The 23,890-nt window shown below is 51.5% G+C and overlaps 3 protein-coding genes across 8 annotated transcripts in view; 1 reads left to right on the forward strand and 2 right to left on the reverse strand.

The window, feature by feature from the left end:
• Window positions 1–1,686, reverse strand: part of EEIG1 (estrogen-induced osteoclastogenesis regulator 1) — a 38,164-nt gene extending 36,478 nt beyond the window's left edge. For both annotated transcript variants that reach the window (XR_013958124.1, XM_080630522.1), the window contains exon 1: window positions 1,521–1,686. The gene's annotated coding sequence lies outside the window, so the exon portion shown is untranslated. The remainder of the gene's footprint in view (window positions 1–1,520) is intronic.
• A 5,652-nt stretch (window positions 1,687–7,338) lies between these two features.
• Window positions 7,339–11,397, reverse strand: NAIF1 (nuclear apoptosis inducing factor 1). The gene is made up of 2 exons (XM_080630473.1): window positions 10,640–11,397; window positions 7,339–9,686 (listed from the first exon to the last, which is right to left on the reverse strand). The coding sequence occupies exons 1-2, from the start codon at window positions 11,151–11,153 to the stop codon at window positions 9,223–9,225; spliced, it is 978 nt and encodes a 325-aa protein (XP_080486599.1). The 5' UTR covers window positions 11,154–11,397; the 3' UTR covers window positions 7,339–9,222.
• Window positions 11,398–11,778: 381 nt separating this feature from the next.
• SLC25A25 (solute carrier family 25 member 25) overlaps window positions 11,779–23,890 on the forward strand; it is a 40,825-nt gene continuing 28,713 nt past the window's right edge. For 2 of the 5 annotated variants that reach the window (XM_080630651.1, XM_080630653.1), the window contains exons 1-2: window positions 12,167–12,264; window positions 23,169–23,361. In XM_080630651.1, the coding sequence (XP_080486777.1) occupies window positions 23,269–23,361 (93 nt within the window). In that variant the 5' untranslated portion in view covers window positions 12,167–12,264; window positions 23,169–23,268. Of the gene's footprint in view, window positions 12,265–12,660; window positions 12,722–23,168; window positions 23,362–23,890 lie in introns of those variants that run through there. The other 3 variants (XM_080630649.1, XM_080630650.1, XM_080630652.1) reach the window with 2 other exon arrangements.

Below are 23,890 nucleotides of genomic sequence, written 5' to 3' on the forward strand. Positions count from 1 at the left end.
TCACTGTTGTCATCCCCTTGTAATTTCTGTTTTGCAAAGCAGCTAATAAAAATCTGCTCTATTTTCAGCCATCATCTTTAGAAGCAGTTGACAGAGCAAGGTTGGTCTAACAAGATTAAGAAAAACTATCTCAAGAAACACAAAAATCTGTTTCTTTTCTGTATTTCCAACCAGCCCCGAGTGTCAGACCTGAATCTTGTAACTGGAGAAAGCAGCGGAGAAGGGAGAGAAAGCAGCAGTCTGCTCCAGATTACACAGCATAACAACCGAATCAGGTCATCTGGCTGTCCAATGGACAGGCCCACTGAGTCTGCTGCCTTCCCCCAGCACCAGGTCCACACCAAGCCATGCCCTGAAAGGGCAGTTTTGGGGCTGGAGGTGGTCATTTCATCACACATTTACACAACACCTAAGCCAGGGAGGCAAGACCTGAACAGCATCCAAAGGGATGAGATTATGAACATCAGGCAGTAAACAATCCGTGCCAATATGAAGAATTAATGACTGCAGACCAAGGCAGGCAAAGCTCCTGCTGCCTGCAGGGGTGTGTGGTTAAAGCCCCTCTCCTGCCTGGGCAGCAGACTGGTGACTGCTCTGCACCACCATGAGCTGTACCTACCCCCTCTACCCCTGCACTGAGCTGCTGCTGGGTCTCAGCCTGCCCTTCAGCCACCTGGACTGTGCACAGAGCTGGGGACAGGCCTCAGCCCATCTCTAGGCTCTGTGCATCATACACTGCGCTGCAGAGAGGTCGCAGCCTGGCACACCTGGGCCATGTGCTGAGATGTGGTCAGGTCTCAGCTCGATTTCTAAGCCATGCAGTGAACGGTGGCCAGGTCTCAGCCTGCCTCTGGGCTCCGTGGACCACACACGAGGCTGCACCCAGGTCTCAGCCTCTACCCCAGCCCCAGGGGCCATGCACTGAGCCATGGCCAGCCCTCAGCCCAGCTCTGAGCCTATGAACCGAGCTGCTACCAGGTCTCAGCCCTGCTCCCAGCCCATGCACCAAGCTGCAGCCAGGTCTCAGCCCGGCTCCCAACCCATACAATGAGCTGCAGTCAAGTCTCAGCCCGGCTCCCAGTCCATGAAAAGAGCTGCACCCAGGTCTCAGCCCGGCTCCCAGTCCATGCAAAGAGCTGCAGCCAGGTCTCAGCCCTGCTCCCAACCCATGCACCGAGCTGCAGCCAGGTCTCAGCCCGGCTCCCAGTCCATGCAAAGAGCTGCAGCCAGGTCTCAGCCCGGCTCCCAGTCCATGCACCGAGCTGCAGCCAGGTCTCAGCCCTGCTCCCAACCCATGCACCGAGCTGCAGCCAGGTCTCAGCCCTGCTCCCAACCCATGCACCGAGCTGCAGCCAGGTCTCAGCCCCGCTCCCAGTCTATGCAATGAGCTGCAGCCAGGTCTCAGCCCTGCTCCCAACCCATGCTCCGAGCTGCAGCCAGGTCTCAGCTCCTCTCCCGGTGCCCAATTACAAGCTGCCCTACGGCAGGTCTTAGCCCACTTCCCGGCCCCTTCCACCGACCTGCGGCCCGGTCCCGGCCCGGTGCCTGCCCGGCCCTGCTCCTGCTCTCTCCTCACGGCCGCCGCCGCTGCTCCCCGCCACAGCCGCCTCTGCTAGCGCTACGCCAACTGCGCCTGCTACGCCAACGCCGCAGGCAGCCCAAACCAACGCAACGCCACCAGGACGCTTCGAGAATACCACTCCGACGCTACGTAACCCCTCCCTCCTCCCCGGGGAGGGAGATGGGGAACACGAGAGCGGCGCCGCCTGATTGGACCAGCGGCAAGGAGGCGGGACGAGAGGAACAAGGCTTTGATTGGCTGCTCCGGCACGGGGCGGGGAACAGAGGGCGGTGATTGGAGGCGGAGGCTGTCGGTTGTGGTAAGCCCCACCTCCTGGCTGAGGCGGTGGGCGGGAAGTGGGGGTAATGGTGCGGCTCCGGTGTCGCCTCAGTGTGTTGGTGGTCGGGTTGCGGGTCCTTCGGTTTCGCATCGCCCCAGGGTGTTTCATAGCCCCAGCTGGCACTGCAGTGTGCGGGGCTGGCCGGGCGGGGGGCAGGCTTCGGCCGCTGAGCTGAGGTGATGGGAGAGGCGGCTGTGACAGACGTGGTCTCTGTCGGTCACCTCGTCCTCCCTCAGCGCCTCCGGGTACCACAGAGCTGGTTATGGGTTAGGCTGAACAGGAGGGAGGCCTTGGCACCGCACAGGCAGCACGGGGCAGGGTCTCACCCTGGGATGTGGCAACCAAATACATCTCCTCATCAGCATGGCTCCCTGTTAATACGTGCTGCTGCTGGGATCCCTGGTCAGGCAGGATTACAGCGTTTAAGGGCATCAGAACAAACTGTCTCTCCTCATCCCAGAGGGGTTTGCAGTCATCAACGTGATTTGCCTGGGTTTTAAGTTAGGGATGTGCCTGAGAGTCTCTCTGTGGCAGAGAAGTTGAGGGTAGTATGGGAGGGACTTTTCCCAGGGATGGTTTGCTGGTGTCTGGCAAAGCTTGGATGAAAGCCTGGGAATCCTCCTTCTCTTTGCCAGGCTTTGATGCCCGGGCTCTTTGCCTTTAATCTTTGGCATCTTTGCAGACAATAACAGAGCTATCAAATAATTCTACCGCAACGTGAGCCTTAAGACTGCTGGGAAAAGTGCAGGGCTACATCACTTGTCTGAAAGTTAAAAACTGCGTGAGGCCAATTGCGTTGTAATGATTTGTATTTGTTATGAGACCGAGTTAAGCAGGTACACAGGCTTTGGGGCATTTCATATTGGGGAAGGCATCACAGTCTTCCCATACAACAGGGTTTGTGGAGGCTGCGTATAAAGGTAGGGCCTGAAGCATTAAATCCATTCGTATCTGGGGACATTGCTAGAGATGAGCTGGGTTTTTATTGCTTTCTGTTTCTCAGTTTATTGGGATAGAGCCCAGCCTGCTAAATATTTAATATCCGCCAAGCTGGGATGCTGAATGCTGGAAGCAGCTGAAGAATCCAGCCTGGTCCTTCACACATCCCATTCCCTGAGCACACGCTGACACACGTGTCCATCTTTCCCTTCCATCACTAGCAAAAGGACAAATGAGCCCTGTGTTTGTGCTGTGGGAGGAGGCTGTGTGTTATCTGGGATGATTCACTCTGATAAATAACCTCCTCGGAGGCCTGCTCTTGTTTATAGCAACAGCCCCAAATGTGAAAGATGACAGAGATTTTCATCTGTGCTCTTCTCATGCATATTTACTCGGCAGTTTTATCCGAACCATCTCAAGCAAACCTCAGTGTTTTTATGATTAATTGACTAATGGTAAAAATACAGGCGTTTGGAGAGGTGCCCAGTGAGCTGCTGAGCAGCGTGTAATATAGCAACTGGAGCCGGAGTCTCAGGGGTATGGATATTTTCCTAACAAACGCAGTCTCATGACTTTGCGATTAAATCTTTTTGAGTCTGAAATTCACCCTGTTGATTTTTTTCTCTGTTTATGCTGAAGGATTGTTTCTGGGAAAATCCACACTGGTTTAAAGGGACAGTGCTGCTTCTGCTCCCAGAGTGGGTGAGTTACTCTGAGCCTCACAGCGCAGGGTATTCCCATCTATCCACCATCCCACTGGCTTTATATTACTTTCCAATCCATCCACTAAGGAGCTGTGTGTGGATGTGAACAGGCCACTGACATATTGATTCTCCTTACCCTCAGCCCTGCTGTTCCCACCTCACCTCTGTTCCGTGAACCTCAGCTCCATGCTCTCCCTGACCTAAGCCTTTCCTGATGCTGCTCTCCAGTTGCTGCCACCACTTCCTCAGTTTTTGCTGGCTCAGGGCATTGTTTTATCAGTCTGGGATAGTTTTATCAGTCTGGGCTCTGCAGTTAAGCCTGAGCCTCACCTCTGCTGTCATTGGAGAAGTGTGTCACACCAGCCAGGGGCTGGGATCTCTGCTCTGCTCACCTTGGGGCTGTGAGTTGCAGGACCAGAGATGGTTTTTCTTGCCTCCTCTCTTTGAGGGTTGAGATAAAGCAGCAGGGGTAGAAATAAGGGAAGATGAATTTGGAAGGGACAAACACAGTGAGGTGAAGTGAGATGGATTCTGTAATGCACTTGGTGAGCCATCAAATCCTCTCTCTTATCCCAGGGGAATTCCAGATCCACGAGCAAATCATCAAGCCCTGCAAACTACATCATCAGCATCTTCCTCTGGAAAACATCATCATGTTAATCCATTTGTCCTGGCAGCCAGATGATTGAGGTTTGAAAACTAAATGACACACGTTTGCTGCAACAGCATAAACGCAATAATGGCTCTCCTCCATTACACTTGTAACCTGGTTATAATGGCTTTAATGAGCTTTCAGCCTCGTCAGCCAAAAAGAAAGATTATCACATGTTGCTTTATATTATAAAGTGTCCTTTGTGCTGCTGGGGGCTGAGTACCTGCATTCACCCACTGCATGGGGTGCCCATGGTGGGTGGGTGCCTATCCCAAAGCTGGGGGGCTCCCAAAATGGGGCAGGACATGGCAGTGGTGTGAGCCCCATAGGCTGCTGGACACCCTGTGAGGGGAACAGGTACCTGTCCCCATTACACAGGATTATCCTACAGTGTGGAGTTACTCCAACCATGTGTCTTCCCAGCTTAACTTAATAACAGGCTGCGAGTTCTACTTTGATGTGCTTCTGTTTTTCACTAGTTCCATATTTAACTGAACTCATCATCATAAACTGGAACTGTTTCACTTTCAGTGCCAGGCTGGGCTTCCTGTTGGACTGGCAAAGGACACACCTGCACGATGGGTTTCTGCCGGGATGGGGGATCCTGTTATCGACCGGGACAAAGGGAGCACAGGAATCTGGAGCTGGTGGATTCCTTTCCCCAAACATGTGGCCGGACCTGTAAATCCAGCTGCCTGGCTTTTTCTGTTTACTGGTTTCCATGTCTGCTCCAGTATGTCCTGGGAATGTGATGCAGGACTCTCCGCTTCTTCCTGGGAAGCCTGTGGGTGGAACTGGAGCTGGTTTGCCCCTTCCAAAACCTGCCTCAAGGCTTCTTGTGTTTATTAAACATCATTCCGTGTCCGTATCCTGGGTATTGCCTTTGGTGCTCTGCTGGCCATGAGCTCTCGTGCTGGTTCTGTGCTTCTGGTTGTGCCCCACAAGTGCCACTGTTACCCCAAACACAGCAGAAACAACTGTTAGTTGTGGTTCCACTCCACAAGGCAACCTCTAATTTGGGAGCCCAGCAATAGAATAACAGAAACTGTCCCTGCTGGGGCTGGGCCTTTGCCATGGGTTAATCACCTCGCAGGGCTGGGACCCAAGGGCTCGTGAAAACTCAAAGAGGGGAGACTGAGATGAGCTCTTAGGCAGAAGCTCTTCCCTGTGAGGGTGCTGAGGCGCTGGCCCAGGGTGCCCAGAGAAGCTGTGGCTGCCCCATCCCTGGCAGTGTTCAAGGCCAGGTTGGACACAGGGGCTTGGAGCAAGCTGCTCCAGTGGAAGGTGTCCCTGCCTGTGGCAGGGGTTGGAGCTGGATGAGCTTTAAGGTCCCTTCCAACACAAACCATTCAATGACTAATATTAAACACTTCAATTTTCATACTTAACAGACCACATGTGCTGACAGTACCTGCTGGCAATAACCTCTTAGATGGCAGCAGGAAAAAGACAGAAAAACCCCAGAAGAATGCTTTGCCAAAACAGGCTTGACAAACTTAAAGACACACTGGAGGAGGTGGAGGTAATTTGGGTGAGCATTAGGTGATTTCATTCCATCCCTCGGCAGGGATCTGCTCCAGGACTGTGATGTAGCTGTGGCAGCATGCTGCACTTCTGGGATACTCAGCCACTTATGTGTGGTTTTCTTAAGAAATAAAGTTAAAACCTGTCCCTTTGCTTATAATTAAAGAATTGGTTTTTTTTTTTTCCTTGTGCCTGCCCATTCAGTTCTGTAATGAACTCATCCCAAAGAGAGACATGAGATCCCCACATCTCAGTGTCCTCTGCCTGTGTTTTCAGAAGCAGAGGGACCCAGTTTGTGTTCCTGGGCATAGAACCACAGACTGGTTTGGGGTGGAAGGGGGCTTAAAGCTCATCCAGTTCCAACCCGGGCAGAGGCACCTTCGACTAGAGCTGGTTTCTATGGCTACCCATGTTCCCCATCACTGGGCTCTGCCCGTTGAACTTCTCCCTCTCCAGGCTCTCAGTCTCCCCTCATCAGTGAGAGGAAGAAGCAGGATCACAAAAGGTCTGGAGGACCAGGATCATTTCATCCTGCCAGGGCCCTGCAGGGCTTTGCTGCGGCTCAAGATCCCCTGAGGCCGCCTTGCCGCGTTGCACAGTGCCATCTCCTGGAGAGCCCGCCTGAGCTGCGCACATCTCAGATCTGCTGCTGAAGCAGCAAGTGGTGCTGCAGCTAGAGGTGCTGCCTCTGCCACAGGGGTTATCTCCGACCCACCGAGTCTCTTCCTCACAGAACCTCTCTTCCTCCAGCAGGTACAAAGGAAGCTGCTCGTTGCCTGGCTCCTTGCTCTCACCTCCGGGGCACACTGTGACAGAGCATCCCTGCTCTGGATGCCAGACACAATCCTCTAGGCACAAAAAGAACAGTAAGAGAGCACAGATGAACATCTGTAGGTGTTACTTCTTAGCTTTTGTTCAGCTTAGGCACCAGTTTCCAGTTGTACACACTGTGCATACGTTCACCCTGTACCTGTTCCTCCTGGTTGTAACTTTAAGGGACACTTCTCCCTCCCCAGATTTGATGACCTGGTCATGAGCAACAACCGAGCCCCTCATCACAGTGCTCACCCTGTATTTAAAACATTGCTACATCTCCTTTAATGACACAAAAACGTGTATGGGGAACTTGGGCTGAATGCTGCTGCCTTGAGTAAGCTCTATTTTTAACCTGAAAAGACAAGGAAAATGGGTGGTTCCAAGAGCAACACGTTTTAGTCCCATGAAACACAGCTTAAGTGCTTAGTCACTGAAAAAATGCACTCTGCAATTGAAATCCAAAGGCTGCTGCTTCATGCATCAGTTTAGGCTGTTGTGGCATCTTCTGAGCAGTTGGTTCAGTAAGCTGTGCTACACAAGAGAATAACCAGTGCTCCAAGGTAAGGCTTAGAACCTGCTGTTTGTAAAGACCATAATTAGCTAAATACAAGGCCATAAAGTTCACAAAGGAGAGGAAAAACTACCCTGACCCGTGGCTGTTCACAGCTTTGGCCTTTTCTCTGTGTTGCAAACCTCACAAACTCCTTTTTGCCAATGAACTGAAGCAGCCTGTTTACCAAAAACCTGTTTCTTTTAATTAAAATTCGTATCTGGAAAGGAGAAATGACACAAATGAGGTAAATCAACACGGGGCACAGGAGGTTTCACTCGAAAAAATAAAGTTCGATTGAGCAATTGATTTGATTCCACAAAGTCTGAGAGGAAGAGTCTGGTGTTACCCGTGGGGCTGACTCAGTGAGATGTCAGTGCCAAAGGGTTGGGAGTCTTCAGGGCCTAAACCCTTCTCACTGCACTGTCCCATCCTGCCCCACCAGACTGCAGAGGAGAGGAGATGAGGAAAGGCCAGTGACAGGCAGCGGCTCTAACCAGGGGTCCCCATCAGCATCCCCTCAGAAAAGGCTGTGTAAAGGTTTCATTTGATTGTGCAAATTCACTCCCTCCTCGGTCCTTGCTCATCTCCCAGCCCTAAAGGAGACTTAATAGCAAGCAAATAACAGCTCTGAAGAAGTTCCATTTCAAAGTTAATATCTGGCAAGGAACAAGCTCATTTAACGTGATTCACTTTGCAAGGGAGAAGGAGTTTGGCTTCTTTGTCTTTTTTCTTTTCCTTTGACATTTGCTTCCATGCATGTACAAATGGAGCTTTTCATCTTAGGAGTTTATGAAGTTACTGCAAGTTTGGAAGAATCACATTGACCGTCCTGTGAAATGAAGCTTTCTCATTGAGGACCTCTCAAAGTGGCTGCTAGGATGTTTTACCCTGTATCAAAGTAAGGAAATAGTGAGGTGAACTCCATGCCACTGAAGCAACTAACAAAGAGCTGTACTGGCTTCCAGCTCCGCACAGGTACAGAACAACCTTCACCACCAGCAGCAGAACCAAGTCACGCTCCAAAATTCACCCAATTCAGTCCGTGCCTGATAAACTCCTAAAGGCTGGGAATTCCTGTGAGGCTGAGGCTCTGTGGTCCAGGTCCACTTTGATGGATCAAGGCATTATGGAGTGACAGAGATGGAGCTTTACCTGTTACACCCACCCGAGAGAAACTCGTGCATTAAGCTGAGACAGGTAAAACATTGCTCCAACACATATCCCAGGGCAGCATGTGGTAACCAAGACATTTTCATCCCAGCTGCCAAGTTTGTAGTGAAATTCCATGACCACATGCAGATAGAACATGAGGTGAATGCGCTATTTGAATCCCATTTGTATCCTCAGGGGATGCAGGGGGGATTTAAACCGCATGTAGGCTTGGCACTGGTCTGCATGGGCTGGATGTCACACTGCAAGAGCAATATCCATAACTTCCAGTGCAGAGAGAAGGCTGCACCACATCTGCTACCACGTTTCCGCTAAGTGCTTTCAGCAAGAGACAGAAACTCATTCACTACCATGCACTGCTGGTGATAACTATACCCTGGTAGCTGCAGTGCCTTGATACCATAAGGCTCTCCATGTTAGAAGTCAGTTAAAGGCTATAGATCTTGAGAGAGAGGGAAGGACAGAGGTGCCACACTGAGGAGAGGGATTTTCAAACAGAAATTTAAAAAATAACTGGGTTTTTAATAATAACTCCATTGTTTGAGGAACTAAAGCAACCCATGGTAAGTTCCTGGTTTATTACACATCCTGCTATGGCTCTCTGAGGAGTCTGAAAAGGCAGATTAGCATAAGATTAGCAGAGAAAGAAAGCTGTTTAGGCTCAGACTCCAAGGCAAGCCATGTCACACTGACACCCCTTGGGTCTTCCAGCAGCACCAGCAGGATTTTTCCCCAAGACATATGTCCCATAGAATAGTTTAGGTTGGGAAAGCCCCATTACAATCATTGAGTCCGCTGCTGCCAAGTCCACCATGAAACCACATCCCTAAGCGCCACATGAACACGTCTTGGTGTCTCCACCACTTCCCTGGGTGGCCTCTTCCAGTGCAGGACAAGCCTTTCCGTGAAGAGATTTTTCTCCCCAGTAGCCCATCTAAACCTCCCCTCCCATCCCTGTTTCCTTCACTGGATCATGCCATCCTGCTGCCCCGTCTGGCTGGGGTCAGTGGTGACCGATGGGCTGGGTGTATTGCTCTGCAGAAACCGACGGAAGTCCTTAATCATGGGGCGGAGGACCTGGATGAGGGCGCTCAGCGCTGCCTGCGTTCCTTCCATGGCTTGTGCCTGTCGCTCCTGGGCGCATGCCTGCACCTCCTGAGAGCGCCGGATCATCTGAAGCAAGTCATTCTGCTGCTCCAAGTGCTGAGCAATCTCCTTCACGTGCAAGTTGGTCACTCGCTGCTCCTGCAAGAGCTTGGCTGAGTTCAGAGCGATTCGGCTCTTCAGCTCCTGGGGTTTCGCAGCCACTTCGTGCTGATGCGCCATCATCTCCAGAGGTGCCTCTGCGGTGACTGTGGCGGGGGCTTCTGTTGTGCAGTACTCCACGACCCCGTCCTCCAGGCTGTGGTAGGTTGTCTCTGCAGGAACTGAGAACAAAGGACACAAAGAGGGTGAGACGGAGCTGGAGTTTTATCTATGGGACTATTCAATGGCTATCACAGGAATACTGCCTGCTCCCTGAGATAACATACAACGACCAATGCACAAAATGACCTATTGAAGTCTACTCCACCCTCATTCACGCTTCCTCCTAGACTGTACAGTCCAAAGGAACAGGCCATGCCTTATCTGTCCAGACAAAACCATTTCTCAATCTCCAGTTCAAACAATCTTTCCCAGCAGCATTAACCAATGACGTCAGGGCAAAGACAAGACCCTGAGAGGCACTTGTGAGAATGGGGCAGAGTGGGACACCAGCCCTGGAGATGCTTTTCCTCCTGTTTCTGTCCCCAAAAAGAGGGCCTGAAGATCTGCAAGGTGCAAAGGATATTTAGAATCACAGAATGGTTTGGGTTGGAAAGGACCTTGAGATCATCCAGTTCCAGCCCCCTGCCACTGGCAGGGACACCTCACACTAAACCATGTCACCCAAGGCTCCAACCAACCTGGCCTTGAACACTGCCAGGGATGCAGCATTCACAGCTTCCTTGGGCAACCCATTCCAGTGCCTCACCACCCTTACAGCAAAGAATTTCTTCCTTATATCCAATCTAAACTTCCCCTGTTTAAGTTTGAACCCGTTACCCCTTGTCCTATCACTACAGTCCCTAATGAAGAGTCCCTCCAGCATCCTTGTAGCCCCCTTCACATACTGGAAGGCTGCTCTATTTGCTTCCCTTGTCCTTAAGGCTGAGCTCAGCCAGTATATGTGTATCCTGCAGCCATTCCCTACAGCACAAGGACATACTGGGAATGCCATTTTCCAAACAGAGACAGGGGAGGGCTCTTTTTGCTGGGTCTTTCCCCATACAGCGCTCAGGCGGGTACCAACGTCCCCTATTACTGAGACGAGAGCCTCTCCAGCAGGCGCAGCACTCACTCTGGGTCAGGGTGACCGTGGTGGCTGCTGCGGTGATGGGTATCTCGCTCCCGTCACCCGCGCTGCAGTCCCCACTCGGCAAACTGATGATGGTGGCTTCTCCGAGCAGGTTACAGATGCGCTGCTGCATGGGGGTCAGGATAACAGGGGCGGCCGCTGCGCCCGTTGGGTCCTCACTCTCCGCCCCATTGCCGCCGCCGCCGTTGTGGCCGTCGCTTCCCCCTTCCATCGCAGCCCGCACTTGGGCCACTTTCCGCCGCACCTCGGTCTTGAGGTCCGACCACTTCTTCTTGACCTCAGGCAGCTCGCGGTGGCACGTGGCGACGGCGTTGACGCGGCGCAGGATGTCGTGCCAGGCCGCGGCCTTGGCGGCCAAGGGGACGCCGGCGTTGAAGTGGTTGATGAGGAGGTGCTTGCCCCGCTCCAGCTCCTCCACGATGATCTCCACCTCCCGCTCCGAGAAGTTCATCTTCCGCTTCTTGGCTGGGGGCGCCGGGGGGGACGCCATGGCCATGGGGGGGGGCACTCAACAGGGGGCTATGGGGGGGCTCCTGCGGGCCGGGGGGGGGTCTAGGGGAGGTTGGGCAGGGGCCCCCCCCCCCGGGCCTCCTCACCCCCGGGGTCCCTCAGGGCCCCGAGGTGTCCGCCCCCCCCACCCCGCTCCCCCCTTTGGCACCGCTAACGATACGCAAATTGCGTACCGCAGCCACCCAGCGAACCCCGCTCAACGGCCTCCACCCTGCGACACTGGCGTAATGGCTTCCAGAATCAGCCCCCTTTCCTGCCTCGTCTGATTGGACAGTCCTCCTGTCACTCAGGCGTAGGGCCCGCCTCCCTCCGGCAGAGCCGAGCTGTCATTGGTCAGCCCCGCTGCCCCATCGGGGTGGGGCCAAGGGGCGGCCCCGCCTCCTCGCTTGGCCTGAGACACTGGGCCTGCGTGAGGCCGCTGGCGGGCTGGGCCCGCCCGTGCTTTGATCCCATTGGATGTCTCAGCCGTCCATCAACACAGCCCCCCCTTCTTTTCGAAGCTATTGGCTATATGCCACGTCCGTCAAGCTCAAAATGACTCCGGGCTCGCAATTTGATTGGAGGTTTTTCTCTTTATCCCCGCCTCCCCCGGCTTTTAACCAATAGGAGTTTAGCCTAGGGCACTTTTACCGCCCCCTTCTTCCCCGGCTGGTATTTCCTTTCCGATTGGTGGGTAGGAGAAGGCGTTTCTCTGACGTCACCGCCCGCCCACCTCGCGGGGGGCCGCTGCCATTGGCGGGCGCGGCGCGTGGCGCGAAGGCGGAAGCGGCGCGTGTGGTGCGGCGGGAGGCGGAAGCGCCGCCATTTGCCGGTGCGGGGCGATGCCGGGCCCGCGGCGCTCGCTGGCCTCGCCGGTGGTGAGCGGCGTGCTCTGCCCCTGCGGCTCCCCGAGGGGCACGGACGGCGGCGGCGGCGGAAGCCCCAGCGCGAGCCCCGGCCCCTGCGGTCGAGCCTTGTGCGAGGCCTCCGAGCAGGACCGGCGCCTCCGCGCCCTCTTCCAGAAGCTGGACGTGAACCGCGACGGCGCGCTCTGCATCCACGACCTGGCCGAGGGGCTGGGCCGCCTCGGGCTGCACCGCACCGAGCTGGACCTGCTGGTGAGCGCCGGTCCTGGAGGGGAGGGAGGCCAGAGGCGGTTACGGTGCGCGCCGGGCGGAGCGGGCACCTCAGGCTCCCTCCGTGCTGTAGAAGCAGGGGTTGCGGTGGAGCCGGCGCTGCTCTGCCCTGGATGGAGCGTTAAAGCGTTGGTAGGTGCTTGCCTGAAAGCATCGCTGCTGCTGCGAGCACTAAACCCGGAGGGCTCGGCTTGCTCCCTACCTGTGGGCTTGCACCGTGGTAATGCAGGCGCTTGATCAGAAGCTTCCTGCTTGGGCAGGATGAAGCAGAAGGAAATTCCTCTTCCTCCAGGTCCGGGGCTGAGGAAGCTGTATGGTTACTTGTGTTTGCACAGGGGTTTTGGAAGGGAGAGGTTGTGGTGCATTTTTCGTTGCGTCATTGCGTTTCCTCACATTAGGCTGTTTGGCACCATGTTGCTGCTCCAGTTTCTTGCCCAAGGTGGGTGATACGACCCCAAATCGACTGTTTAAAGGGGTTTGAAATGCCTTAAAATGTTCGAAGTGCGGAATTTGGACCCTTTGCACATGGGGTATATAAAACATGCCGTGTGCTGACTTCCTACCTCAGTGCTGCCAGCTGTGCCCTTTACTCACACAGCTCTGTGTGATGCTGCTCTAGGCTTCAAGGTTCAACGTGATGCTGCTCTGTTTAACTGTAACTGGTGCGGTTTATGTCTGTGTGAGCACGGTATTTGTATGCAGGACCATAAAAAGGCTGAGTGTGCTGGGAGGGTGTAGCACTAATACAGGCTGGGTAGAGAATGGATTGAGAGGAGCTCTGGAGCCAGGCTGAGAGAGCTGGGCTGGGTCAGCCTGGAGAAGAGAAGGCTCCTGAAGGGGAGACTTTAGAGCAGCTCCAGTGCCTAAAGGGGCTCCAGGAAACCTGGAGAGGGGCTTGGGACAAGGGCCTGTAGGGACAGGCCAAGGGGAATGGCTTGAACCTGCCCGAGGGGAGACTGAGATGAGCTCTTAGGCAGAAGCTCTTCCCTGTGAGGGTGCTGAGGCGCTGGCCCAGGGTGCCCAGAGAAGCTGTGGCTGCCCCATCCCTGGCAGTGTTCAAGGCCAGGTTGGACACAGGGGCTTGGAGCAAGCTGCTCCAGTGGAAGATGTCCCTGCCCGTGGCAGGGGTTGGAGCTGGATGAGCTTTAAGGTGCCTTCCAAAGCGCTCTACAGTCTATGATAGTGGCTGCACACATGGGTGCAGTCAGGGATGTGCCATCTCCGAATCCTGCAGGAGGGAAAAAGAGTTAAAGGATAACTTCTGAGTCACTGAAAAACCACCTCATTCTCAAGCGACAGTCCCTTATTCTCTCCCTGTTCTGGGAGTGGTGTCCCAATTTATATGACTGCTTTAATTGCATGTATCCATGCTTCCCAGAGGTGCTGGTTCCTTTCTAACTCCTACTCTGCAACATCTTCACTTCTAACGCTTCTTTTTGTTTGGCAGCTTCCTTGCTGCTGTAAAGTATGAGACTTTGGCAGTGTGAGCATCTTGAGAGGGGTTTAATTGTGCTGCTTCTAAATACAACCTCAGTGCCATGGTGATTTTCTGCAGTGAACCTGATTATACCATAGAAATCACCTGCGCATTGTGCATGCCCTGTGCACCACTGACCTGCTTCCACCCATGGGTGCTGAATCCTTTACCCCTGGCAAAGCCTCTCACCAGTATGTTCTGCCTGCATGCCTGTGTTGGTTCACATCCCTTTTCTCTCCCAACATGTTATTCAGTCCAACCTCCTATGCTCCAGGAGGTTGCACCATAAACCAAACCACGTTTTTGCTTCCCAGCAGATAGCTTCTCTCCTTACCACGCTGCGGGACCGGCAGAGAGGAGCCATTCTCCAGGGACTGGAGCTGTCTGGATGCTGCTTAACAACCCCGTCTTTCAGCTGAAGCCCTTCTCTGTCAGTATTGTTCCTCTTGCTTCCTCTGCCTGGGCCCTTCCGCCGTGCAGGAAGCGGCTGGTTGGATGAATAGGGTTTGCAAAGCATTGTTAATGTGGCACAGAACCCCTTCAGCAGTGTAAAATGTGTCTGTTAAGGAGGAGGATGCAGGGTTCAGAACTCTTCAAGTTGCAGTTCAGCGTGTGGGAGCCGTCCTTGCATTGCTGCACAGAAAACAGCCGCAATGTGTGGTTTTTAAGCAAATCAAACAAACTTCCTGCTTCCCAGGCAGGTCTATTAATAAACTAGCTGTTTTTTCTGCCCCATCCTTAGCTAAAAATGGCACCTTGAAGCATGGGGTAACTCATGTCAAGTCACGCTTGAGAAAGGTGCTTAAGCATCAAGATTAGAACCTTTTTTGATGTATGGGACATGGTGTTTGGAGACCAATTCAGGCATAAATCACACAGATTGCTTGTGATTGGGAAATTACTTGGTGCCTGTGGTGCGTTTAATTTTCCCTTCTATGCAGCAGCACGTTGGAGCTGGGAGTTGCCTTCTGATGTTTTGGAGACAGATGGAGAAAATATTAGGCTGGAAATGAGAGGTTATCGCTGATCTGAGCTGTGAGTTGCTGATCTCTCTGCGTCACTGGCCCAAAAGGCCTTGTGGTAACAATAATAGTGTTGGGCTCCGACTTGGAAAGAGAATGAGCAATGTTTTGGCTCCTTCAATGCTTGAGAGTTGTTATTGAGATAAACCCCTTTGTTTTGGCTTGGGAAATCGTTGCTTTTCTGTTTTAGCAGTGGCCTTGTGTGGTGGGGGAGAGAAGGGGGGACTTGGATGGCCTTTGAGGTGGAATCTGCTTATGTAAACCCAGGCTGTTATCTTTAAACCATTTGACAAATCCAGAGTGCCAAAGCGTGAGCCTGCTCAAGCAGTGCTTGTTTGCACTTGCACAGGGTGGTGTGAAGCAATCGGCATACTTCACTCAGCTTGGGCAGTAAAGTGAGAACTATGTGAAGAATCCTTTTAAAGGCTTTCTTGTTCCCCTGTGTAAAGGGATAGTCCTTTACTGCTAAATTACACCTACCTCTGCAATAGTCCATCTCCTGTTACTGCTACCTTCTGACCTCCCTCATGACAGTATTTATATAGACTTAGGGAAGTGGAAATAAGCACTTAATGTAAATAGGGGTGGTTGAACAGGAACTAGGTTCCCTACTTTGTGTCTGGAGATGATGTGTTTTTGAAGGATGTGCAATGGCAGTAGTTGTGTATTTGCTAATACAACTTTTCCTGCTGTTCCTGATTAACTACAGGGCTGGAGTGGTATTGGAAAACCTCATCTCTGCTGCTGAAGTTCCAGGCAGTTTGAGCTGGTGGGATTAATCCCAGCTAGACACAGACTGAACTTTGTCTTCAGTTTCCTCCTCTGTGGCAGTGCTGAGCATCTTCTGCTGGACTAACACTCAGCTTTAAGAGCAGAGCAAACATAACCCTTGTCTCTTTTCAGTTACAAGTGACCACGATGTCCTCCTTGGCCTTGTGATACTTTCTTTTCCCAGGTTCATATTGCTCCCCTGGTTTCAACTTCCCCACGTGAAACTGCCTTCAGCTCCCATTCTGCTGACATGTTTGCATCTGCTTTCATCACTTCTGTCTTAGCTTGGTGTCTCCTCTTTGATCTCCAAACTCTGGCTACCCAAACTCCCATATAAGGTCTGTTCACTTTTCAGTGTACTGAAGAAGCAGAGCTGTGCTGTTGCAGCTGGGCTCTGCAGTGTTCTGGGTGCTGAGGCCTCTCCTCTGAACATCTTTGCTTTTAAAGTACATCTCTGGATGATTCCAGCTGTCAGGAATGTTGTATCTGTGCTGTTCTGGGATAGCTGGTCAGTTATCTGGGCAGTCACTTTCTCAAGTGACTCCATGGCTGGAACTAATATAGCAGTTGCAATCATATTTAATCTTATTTCTGATCAATACTTTATCTCCTGTTTGACATCATTTAATCCTTCCTTTCAAACTCTTTATTTCTGTAACTATTTTACTCTCCAAGACTTTTGTATGCTCTTTACTATATTGGGCACAATGTACTGAAATTACCAGCAATTATAAGGGGCAGAGGAAGCAGAGACTGTTTTCTGTGTGATGCTGTCACCTGGTTTTCATTCACAGTTGTCTGGAAAAGGAGGACCTGAGGTTTCGTTGTGTTGCAGAAGCCTGTTTATGGTAAAAAGAGCAAAATTCCAATAGTGTTCTGTAATCCAGGCTGGAATATCCGTGCAAACCTATACCCATCTAGAGACATCTTCATGGTTTCTGTGTCCTGAATCCTGCTGGGGCAGTTGTGAAGCTTTTAGCCAGGCCTTTGTAATTCATCTCAAAGGCTTGAGCAGCACAAGGTTGTAGGGAACAAATGAAGCAGTGTTAGAGTTTGAAATTCGAGTTGATGCCCTTCTTTCTGCTGCCAGATACTCATCATCAGCTCCTCAACCATCCATTTCCTGTCTAATCCTAAAGGACAAATGTGGAGCTTCCTGAGCCAGTTTAACACAAGGTGAAACTGCTTTCAGCAACCTGGTAAATAACTCCGTGTGTTTATGTATAATGTTTATTAAAAGAGCAAGCAGAAAGGCTCATATTTGCTGGCTGTGTAGTGAGTGCAGGCTTGTTCTTACTCTTTGTAAAGGATTCTTCCCTGTGAGGATGCTGAGGCGCTGGCCCAGGGTGCCCAGAGAAGCTGTGGCTGCCCCATCCCTGGCAGTGTTCAAGGCCAGGTTGGACACAGGGGCTTGGAGCAAGCTGCTCTGGTGGAAGGTGTCCCTGCCTGTGGCAGGGGTTGGAGCTGGATGAGCTTTAAGGTCCCTTCCAACCCAATCCAGTCTGGGATTCTGTAATGAAATGTGTGGTTTGATGAGGGCCCTGTTCTCATGCACTTGGGCAACCTGGTGCAAGAGCAGAACTGTAGGTCAGTGATTTAGTTGTAGATAAAACCTTTTAATCTGTTGTAAGTGCCTGAGTTGGTGTGAACTCTGGGTTCTCATACTTTCTCTGCTTTAGGCATGCTGAAGACTCACATGAACTCTTTATAATCAATCAGATGAGTTCGTGACAGCCACTGCAAAGCTGGGACTGGTTTTGGCACAGGAAAACTTCTCAACATGGAGTTGGTTATTAATAGACTTGGCCAGCAGCCTCCTGAAGTGAGAGCCTCACTGTGCTGGCAAGTGCCCTGAGACACAATACATGTCAGGGCAGCCTGGCTGGCACCCTCTGCCTGCTATTGTGGCTTTGCCAGCACCCAGAGCCCTTACAGGGAGGGCAGGAGGAGAGGGATGCTGGAGACAGGGGATCTCACACCATGATGGTGAAAATCTTCTCTCCATCTTGGTCTCTGATCATCAGACCTGCCATGGTGTGATTAATGTGTTAAACTGGCAGTTACAGTGGTGCATGTCCACTCTGTTCAAAGATTGGAAGCAAGTTCTGAGATGCAAACACATACAAGAGGAACTCGCTCTTGCATAAGCTTACCTTGCATATAAACAAACAACAGTGCATTAGGCAAGTGATGCTTTATGTTCATGTATATACAGGACCAGGTATGTAACTCTTGAGAGATGCAATCTTGGACATCCATCCAGGATGGTTTTTGTCCTCCCTTGGGAGCAAGCTGGAGGAGCCTGGTGGTTCTCAGGTTGATTTAGCAGAGACCTTTGTCCTATTTGCAGAGTGATAATGAATGGAGGATGTTGGCTGACCTTTGTGAGACGTCAAAGACAGCTTTGGCTTGACGTATCAATTTTAAACGTCGAATGGGGCGAGAGCCTCTCGTGCAGAAAGGAATCCTGTATGGCACTGGCCTTGCAGAGTAATGTTTCCTGCAGGATGGTGTGTGAATTCCCAGCTCTCCAGCGAAGTGAATGCCTGTAGGATCCCTGGAGCCTGAGTGAAATGAAATGGTACAGCTGACCCAAAGCAGCTGATTGTGCCTGTGTGGAATATGCAGCAGGGTTTGATCTTTCAACACATGTTTGGACAGGGCCTTGGATGACATGGTCTAGTGTGAGGTGTCCCTGTCCATGGCAGGGGGTTGGAACTGGATGATCTTAAGGTCCTTCCAACCAAACCATCCTATGATTCTTTGTTCTGTGGGGCATTATTTAGTGACCAGGAGTAGTAAATACCTTGGTACATAGTGGAAAATGTCTCACTCTTCTCATCCACATTGGATCATTACTGAGGTAAAGGCAGGTAAAAAAACCCAGTATAATTACTGCTTCTTTTCATATTTTAACATGAATCTGCCTGAACAGAAAGCAGAACCCTTAAATAGCTGTTGGGTGTTACTAAAATGACATCAAAGCCTTAATAAGGACTTGGTCTCCTGTTGGAGAGCCCTACAAAACAGTGACGCTGCGGTTCGGTGCTCTCTTGCATACAGTCTAACATGATATGGTGTTGGGAGGAGGGGGGGGAGGCAGACCTACTTATAGCATCAAATGGTAAATGAACTTTTGTTCTTGTTTGTGTCCTGTTGCTGTATTTGTCCCTCTCAATGTGGGACATCAGTATGCTTTAATGATGCCCCAGACTTTGTCTCGGGTAGAGGAGCATAGCAGTGATAACTGGTGTCAATGTGGAGATGTTAGAGCTGTTCCAAGTCCCGTGTGGTGAGCTGGGGAGGGAGCTCCTGGCTCTTAGTGGCTTACACTGAATTCTGCTGTAAGAGAAATTGCTGTCATTTTTACATCATGAGTTGCTTGGAAAGGCAAAGCTGTTTGGAATGTGAACCTACATCCTTCAGCCTAAGGAGGACAGGGGCTGTGTGAGAACAAGCCCCGAATGCCTATTTTCTTACTCACTATTTTCTTGGTTAACTTTCTAGCACAGCAAGGAGCTATTCTGTAGTTTGTGAGTTCTAAGGATGACCTTTCTCTTGGTCAGTCCCTGGTTCTCCATGTCATCCAGTATGACCTCAGTGGACCTCTGCTCTGGGCAATGGCTGCGTGTTTCCCCCTCCCTGGCCAGCTCTCTCTGTATCTGTATTTGGCACTGGCCCTGCTTGCCTTAATAGATCAACTAGAACAGCTCATCCCTTGTGCCAGGGCTCCTGTGAGGAGGTGACCTGGGTTTCTGTGTAGTGTTCACTGAACCGTACTCTGTCACCTTAATATGTTAACGGAGTTGGATGTCACTGCACAGCTTAATTATTTAAGCAGCAATGGCCAAGCTGTTTAGACTTAATGATGTGGTGCAAAAAATATTTCAGGGTTAACTTCAGCTTTGTAAGGAGTGGGAAGTACTTAATGCTTTAGTCTTCTAGAAATTGCATTTGGGAAGATAAGAGGTACCTGGAAGAGTCCTGGCGCGCTGGGTGCTATCTCTGGGTGGCACATGTGTAAGGAGCACTCCTCCTCCTCAGGGTGCTTCTAGGCCATCTCCCAAAGGAAGACGAGTCACTGTTGATTCCTCTGGGGTCACCCAAGGAGCTGGAACTGGAGGCAGCTTTTCCTGTGCCAAAGGAGAAGGGTCATTGCATTGCTCTGAGCACAGCTCCCTTCCCTCTCCCCCCTTTCTCTTCGCCCCCTCCCTTGCATTCTTTACATGTTAGCTAGTTCTCTGCTGGGAGCCTCACATTCCTGCTGGACAACGCTGGGCTTTTACTCACAAGTCTTCTAGGACCAAACGGTCTCAATCTGAACTTGTGCCTGGTGCTACCAGGCTGGAAAAGGCAAGTGTCTGCCTGAAGACTGGAGTTTTAGACTTATCAAGCACTAAGATGTGGCCTGTATGATGTGGAGGATACAAGACACAGCTTAAATCAGAGCCTCCCTCTGACAGATTGCAGTGAGGAAAAGACTGTTTTAATGAAGCAAAATGCATCACTCTCTTGCTCTTTCTCTTTTCATATAGAAATCATAGATTTTGTCTCCTTTTGGATACATTACATGACTTTATTGTTGGCTTCTCCCCTGGCTGTGTAATCACTACCCAGTTTGGTGGTGTGGGACTCTGAGACCAGTTGCCTTTTGTCCCCAGTGATTGGCGTGCTGGCAGAGAGGCAGCTTTTAGCTCAGTCCTGGGGCTTTTCTGCCTTAAATCCTGAGCTCTGTTCATGGAATTGTAGGGCTGTTTGTCTCCTAAGGAAGCCTAGGCTGAGAAAGCTGTTTCACTGGGGCCTAGGTGTTCATGAATTCTGTTCCTCTGTCACCATTCAGGCAGAGGACTCTCAGTATTCACTGCATCTTTTCTTATGTGTGAATGATCGGCTTAGTGGTGGTGTTGTAGGGTAATTCTTGCCTATAAATTCCCTGCAGGAGAGCAGCTGTCTTGCCTCCAGCTATAATCATCTTGCTGTTACCTGGTTTATTATTCTGACCTAATAAAATTCCCCACTTGATAAAAGAAATGCCCTTTTCTTCTTCCTAAGTATGATTAGAAAAGCCTGTTCTCCAGGAGCTCTGTGGATGAGTGCGGTGGCAGGATTCCTCTGAGGCTTCCTTTAGTGAGGACAAAGGCCAAGGAAGCATTGCTGAGTTTCAGCTTTAATTGCACCCCAGGCGTGTAATTTCTTGCACAAATTATTGGTTTACTGTGGAATCTCTGCATGAACAAAGGAAGAAGCAATCCCTGCCATGGGTGTACCTCTAAAGCTAATGCTATGCAGAAGAGCTGCAAGTTTCAGGTCACATCAGTCTTTGAGGAGCAGCCCAAACCACTAAGGACACATCTAAGGTCCCACTTTGGGTGCTTGCCTTCTATGTGGCGGCTTATAGCTCTGAGTGGTGGGGCCAGCCCTTTCTACATGTGGTCACGCTGCCCTGGACCCCGTCCATGAGTAACCTCACATGGTTACCCCTGCAGAGAGCTCTGTAGTTTTTGGCTGGGTTCATGAGGTTTTGGAGAAGCATGAGAGCAGGGTAAGCACAGAGCTGATGTGGAGGGGTGAAATGACCTCTTTTAGCAGTGTAAGCTTGGGATCAGTTCACTGCTTCCTGTGAAACGGCAGCCTCAGGCTGATAGAAGTTGGTTAGAAACTTCCAAATGTCATCACCCTAAAGGATCTGATTCGCTGCGTTTTAGAAAGCAGCTTAATTCCTGTGTTGCAGTTGTGATGATTGGCAGCAGCTCAGGGTATTGGAGGCATGACAAGAATTCCTCACTCTCTTCTGCCTGAGCATCTGACCGTATCTCTACTGCATCTGCATGGTGCCATTCCTCAGAGAGGGACAGGGCTGCCCCACACCCTCACCCCAGTAATACCACCTTGGAATTCTGTGCGTTTTTATCTGTTTTGTTTTAGTATGTGTCAAGTTTTAAGGAACTGTGTGTTCTGTCTGGAGACCTTGTGATTAAAGAACGTTTTCCTCTTCTTAAGGAATTCTGAAGTGTATTTGCAGGAGAATTCTTTTATAATGGGCTGTTTTCTATGGACTTGTCTCTTGTTCTATTAAGTTTGGTTAAAGGGATTCAGCATCCCCAAGCTCCCAAGTATGATGTTCAGTGTGTTCTTCCTCCCAGATTTATTTGCAAATTGGCTGCTTCAAGCTTGCAGCACTTCCAGGTTTTGGGTTGGATTTTCCCTATCTAATATCTGTAAACCAAAAAGTCCCTACAGTCAGTCCCTCTCAAAAGTCAGAAGCTGAAAACAAGAGGTTTTCTGCTTGCTATGGATTTGCTGTGCTATGGTGGGTTGGGAGCCTCAGGAGATGGAAGCTGTGGCCTGTACTCATTTATCCTGTTAAACCCCAGACTATTCTCTTATGGAAAAGTAATAACTTTGGGAAGTGAGGCATGCAGTGCCCTCTGTCTGCAGATGCCAAAGGCAGACAGGAGTCTGGGACTACGAAGTAAGCTGTTGGTACTTTAATATGGGAAATGAGCCCAGCGATTGCTGCTGTGGCAGCAGAGGGAATCACGGCATTTCCTGTAGAAATTCAGGGAATATCATGTGTTCTGTGCTTATATATTGATACATACGTGTAGTCCTGCTCTGGTTAACCCTACCCTTGCATGGATAAAGGCTCCTTCAGCAGAACTCAGCCTGTTTTGACTCGTCAGCACTAGTTTTAACACATGTATGAGATGAATAGCCATCCACGCTGTGGAAGCGTGTCCCTGTGTCGCACTGGGAGCCCAAGAGCAGCAACACAATGCAGCACCAAAGAGCTGTTGTAATGACGGATGAGTCTATAATAGACCAGGGAGAGAGGGAGCAGCGAGAGGTTAATTCAGCCAGGGCTGGGAAAAGCCGCCTTCTCCCCGCAGAGCCATCTGCTGCTGTAACAAAGAAGATTGCGAGCTCTGGAATCAGATCCCATAACAGAGACAATCCTGCGCTCTGGATGCAGTCCTGCTGCCCGCCCTGCCTGTACCTCGAGCCGTACCTGGAGCAGGGGCGCGCTCCTCTGCGGGCTGCTCCTGCGCCGAGGGCGCGCTCCCGCCCGGCTGCGCGCGCTGCTCCGGAGCACCGCAGTGTTGGGAGCCAGGATTGGCTGGGCACTGCTGCAGTGGGGACGCAGCCTTGGGTTGTTCAGCCTCGCTGCCCGCCCGATGCCGTTGGGATGCGCCGGGACGTGCGGGTTAATTGGCAGCGCTGAGCAGCTTCCCTCCGAGGGCTTCATCTCGAGCTTTCCGCTCGTAAGCATCTCGGCCAAAGCTGCTCCGTGCCAGGGGTCTTGTGCTTTGTCTGTTGCCATCAGGTCTGGGAGGCTCTGGTACAATGAGCTGCTTGTCAGGCCAGGCACGACTGCGGTAGCAGCGACTTCTAAAGGCAGGAAGCGTCCGCAGGAGCGGGCTGTAAAGAATCCGAGCCCGTGAAGTCGCTGGGTTGAAGCTCCCGCTGGCTGCCGGGCTCATTCCCATCTTGGGGGTGCTTGGTAGTGCAGTCACATCATCCTTGGCAGCGGGCAGCTCCTGAGCGCGCAGGGCTTCCCTGCCCAAGATGCTCTTTGGAGCAGCAATGCGGCAGACCCTGTGGCGTTTTCTGTCTAGCTTCTTTCCCAGGGCCATATGCCAAGGTCCTGCAGATGAAAAAGAGGATGAGGCCAGAAACACCACCTCACTTCCAGGCCCCGGGGAGAAAGGGCCAAAGATGTTGGGGAAGCCACAGGACAGAGGGACTGATCCCACTGAAAAGAGACCAACTATCCTACTGGTGGTTGGACCCGCAGAGCATTTTCCAAAGGTAATGGGATATGCAGGGGCTGGTGCACATGATAGAGGAGTGTGTGGTCTGCGGGGAGCAGGGGTGTTGCAAGGTGGAGTGTGTGAGTAGCTGGAGGGGGGTGTGTGTATTTGGGGAGGGGAAAAGGGAGCAGGGTGCCATGTGTGTGCTTGCTAGAGAGGAAATGGGGGGGATTTAACCTTTCAGACCTGATGTTCAGAGGTGGTGGTGGGGGAAATGCTGTTTAGGGGCAAAGGAGAATACGGGAGTCTCGAAGGTTCCTGGACAACTTGTAAGGAACATGACTGAGATGGCAGGGAATGATGATGCAGGTTAGTGGCGAGTCCCACCCCTGCACTGGAGACCAGCAAAGGAACAGATAGATCCCAAAATATTCCAAAGCCTGGGGAAAAACCAGCATGTTCCGAGCAGATGAGTAAGCGGCTGTATTATCTGAATGGCACAGCCCAGAGGAGAGTAAAGCCTGCCCCTGGGGAGCATCAGGGAGACACTGGAATCAGGGTTAGGATGGGAACTTCCCAAGGGGTGT

The sequence above is a fragment of the Psittacula echo genome (genome assembly GCF_963264785.1).
Source record: "Psittacula echo genome assembly, chromosome: 16".
Lineage (NCBI taxonomy): Eukaryota > Metazoa > Chordata > Aves > Psittaciformes > Psittacidae > Psittacula > Psittacula echo.

Excerpts from the sequence above, each read along its gene's own strand:
- NAIF1 (XM_080630473.1), bottom strand. The coding sequence starts at position 11,153 with ATGGCCATGGCGTCCCCCCCGGCGCCCCCAGCCAAGAAGCGGAAGATG. Across the intron at positions 9,687-10,639 it reads CACGGTCACCCTGACCCAGA|TTCCTGCAGAGACAACCTAC; the intron begins GTGAGTGCTGCG and ends CTTTGTTCTCAG.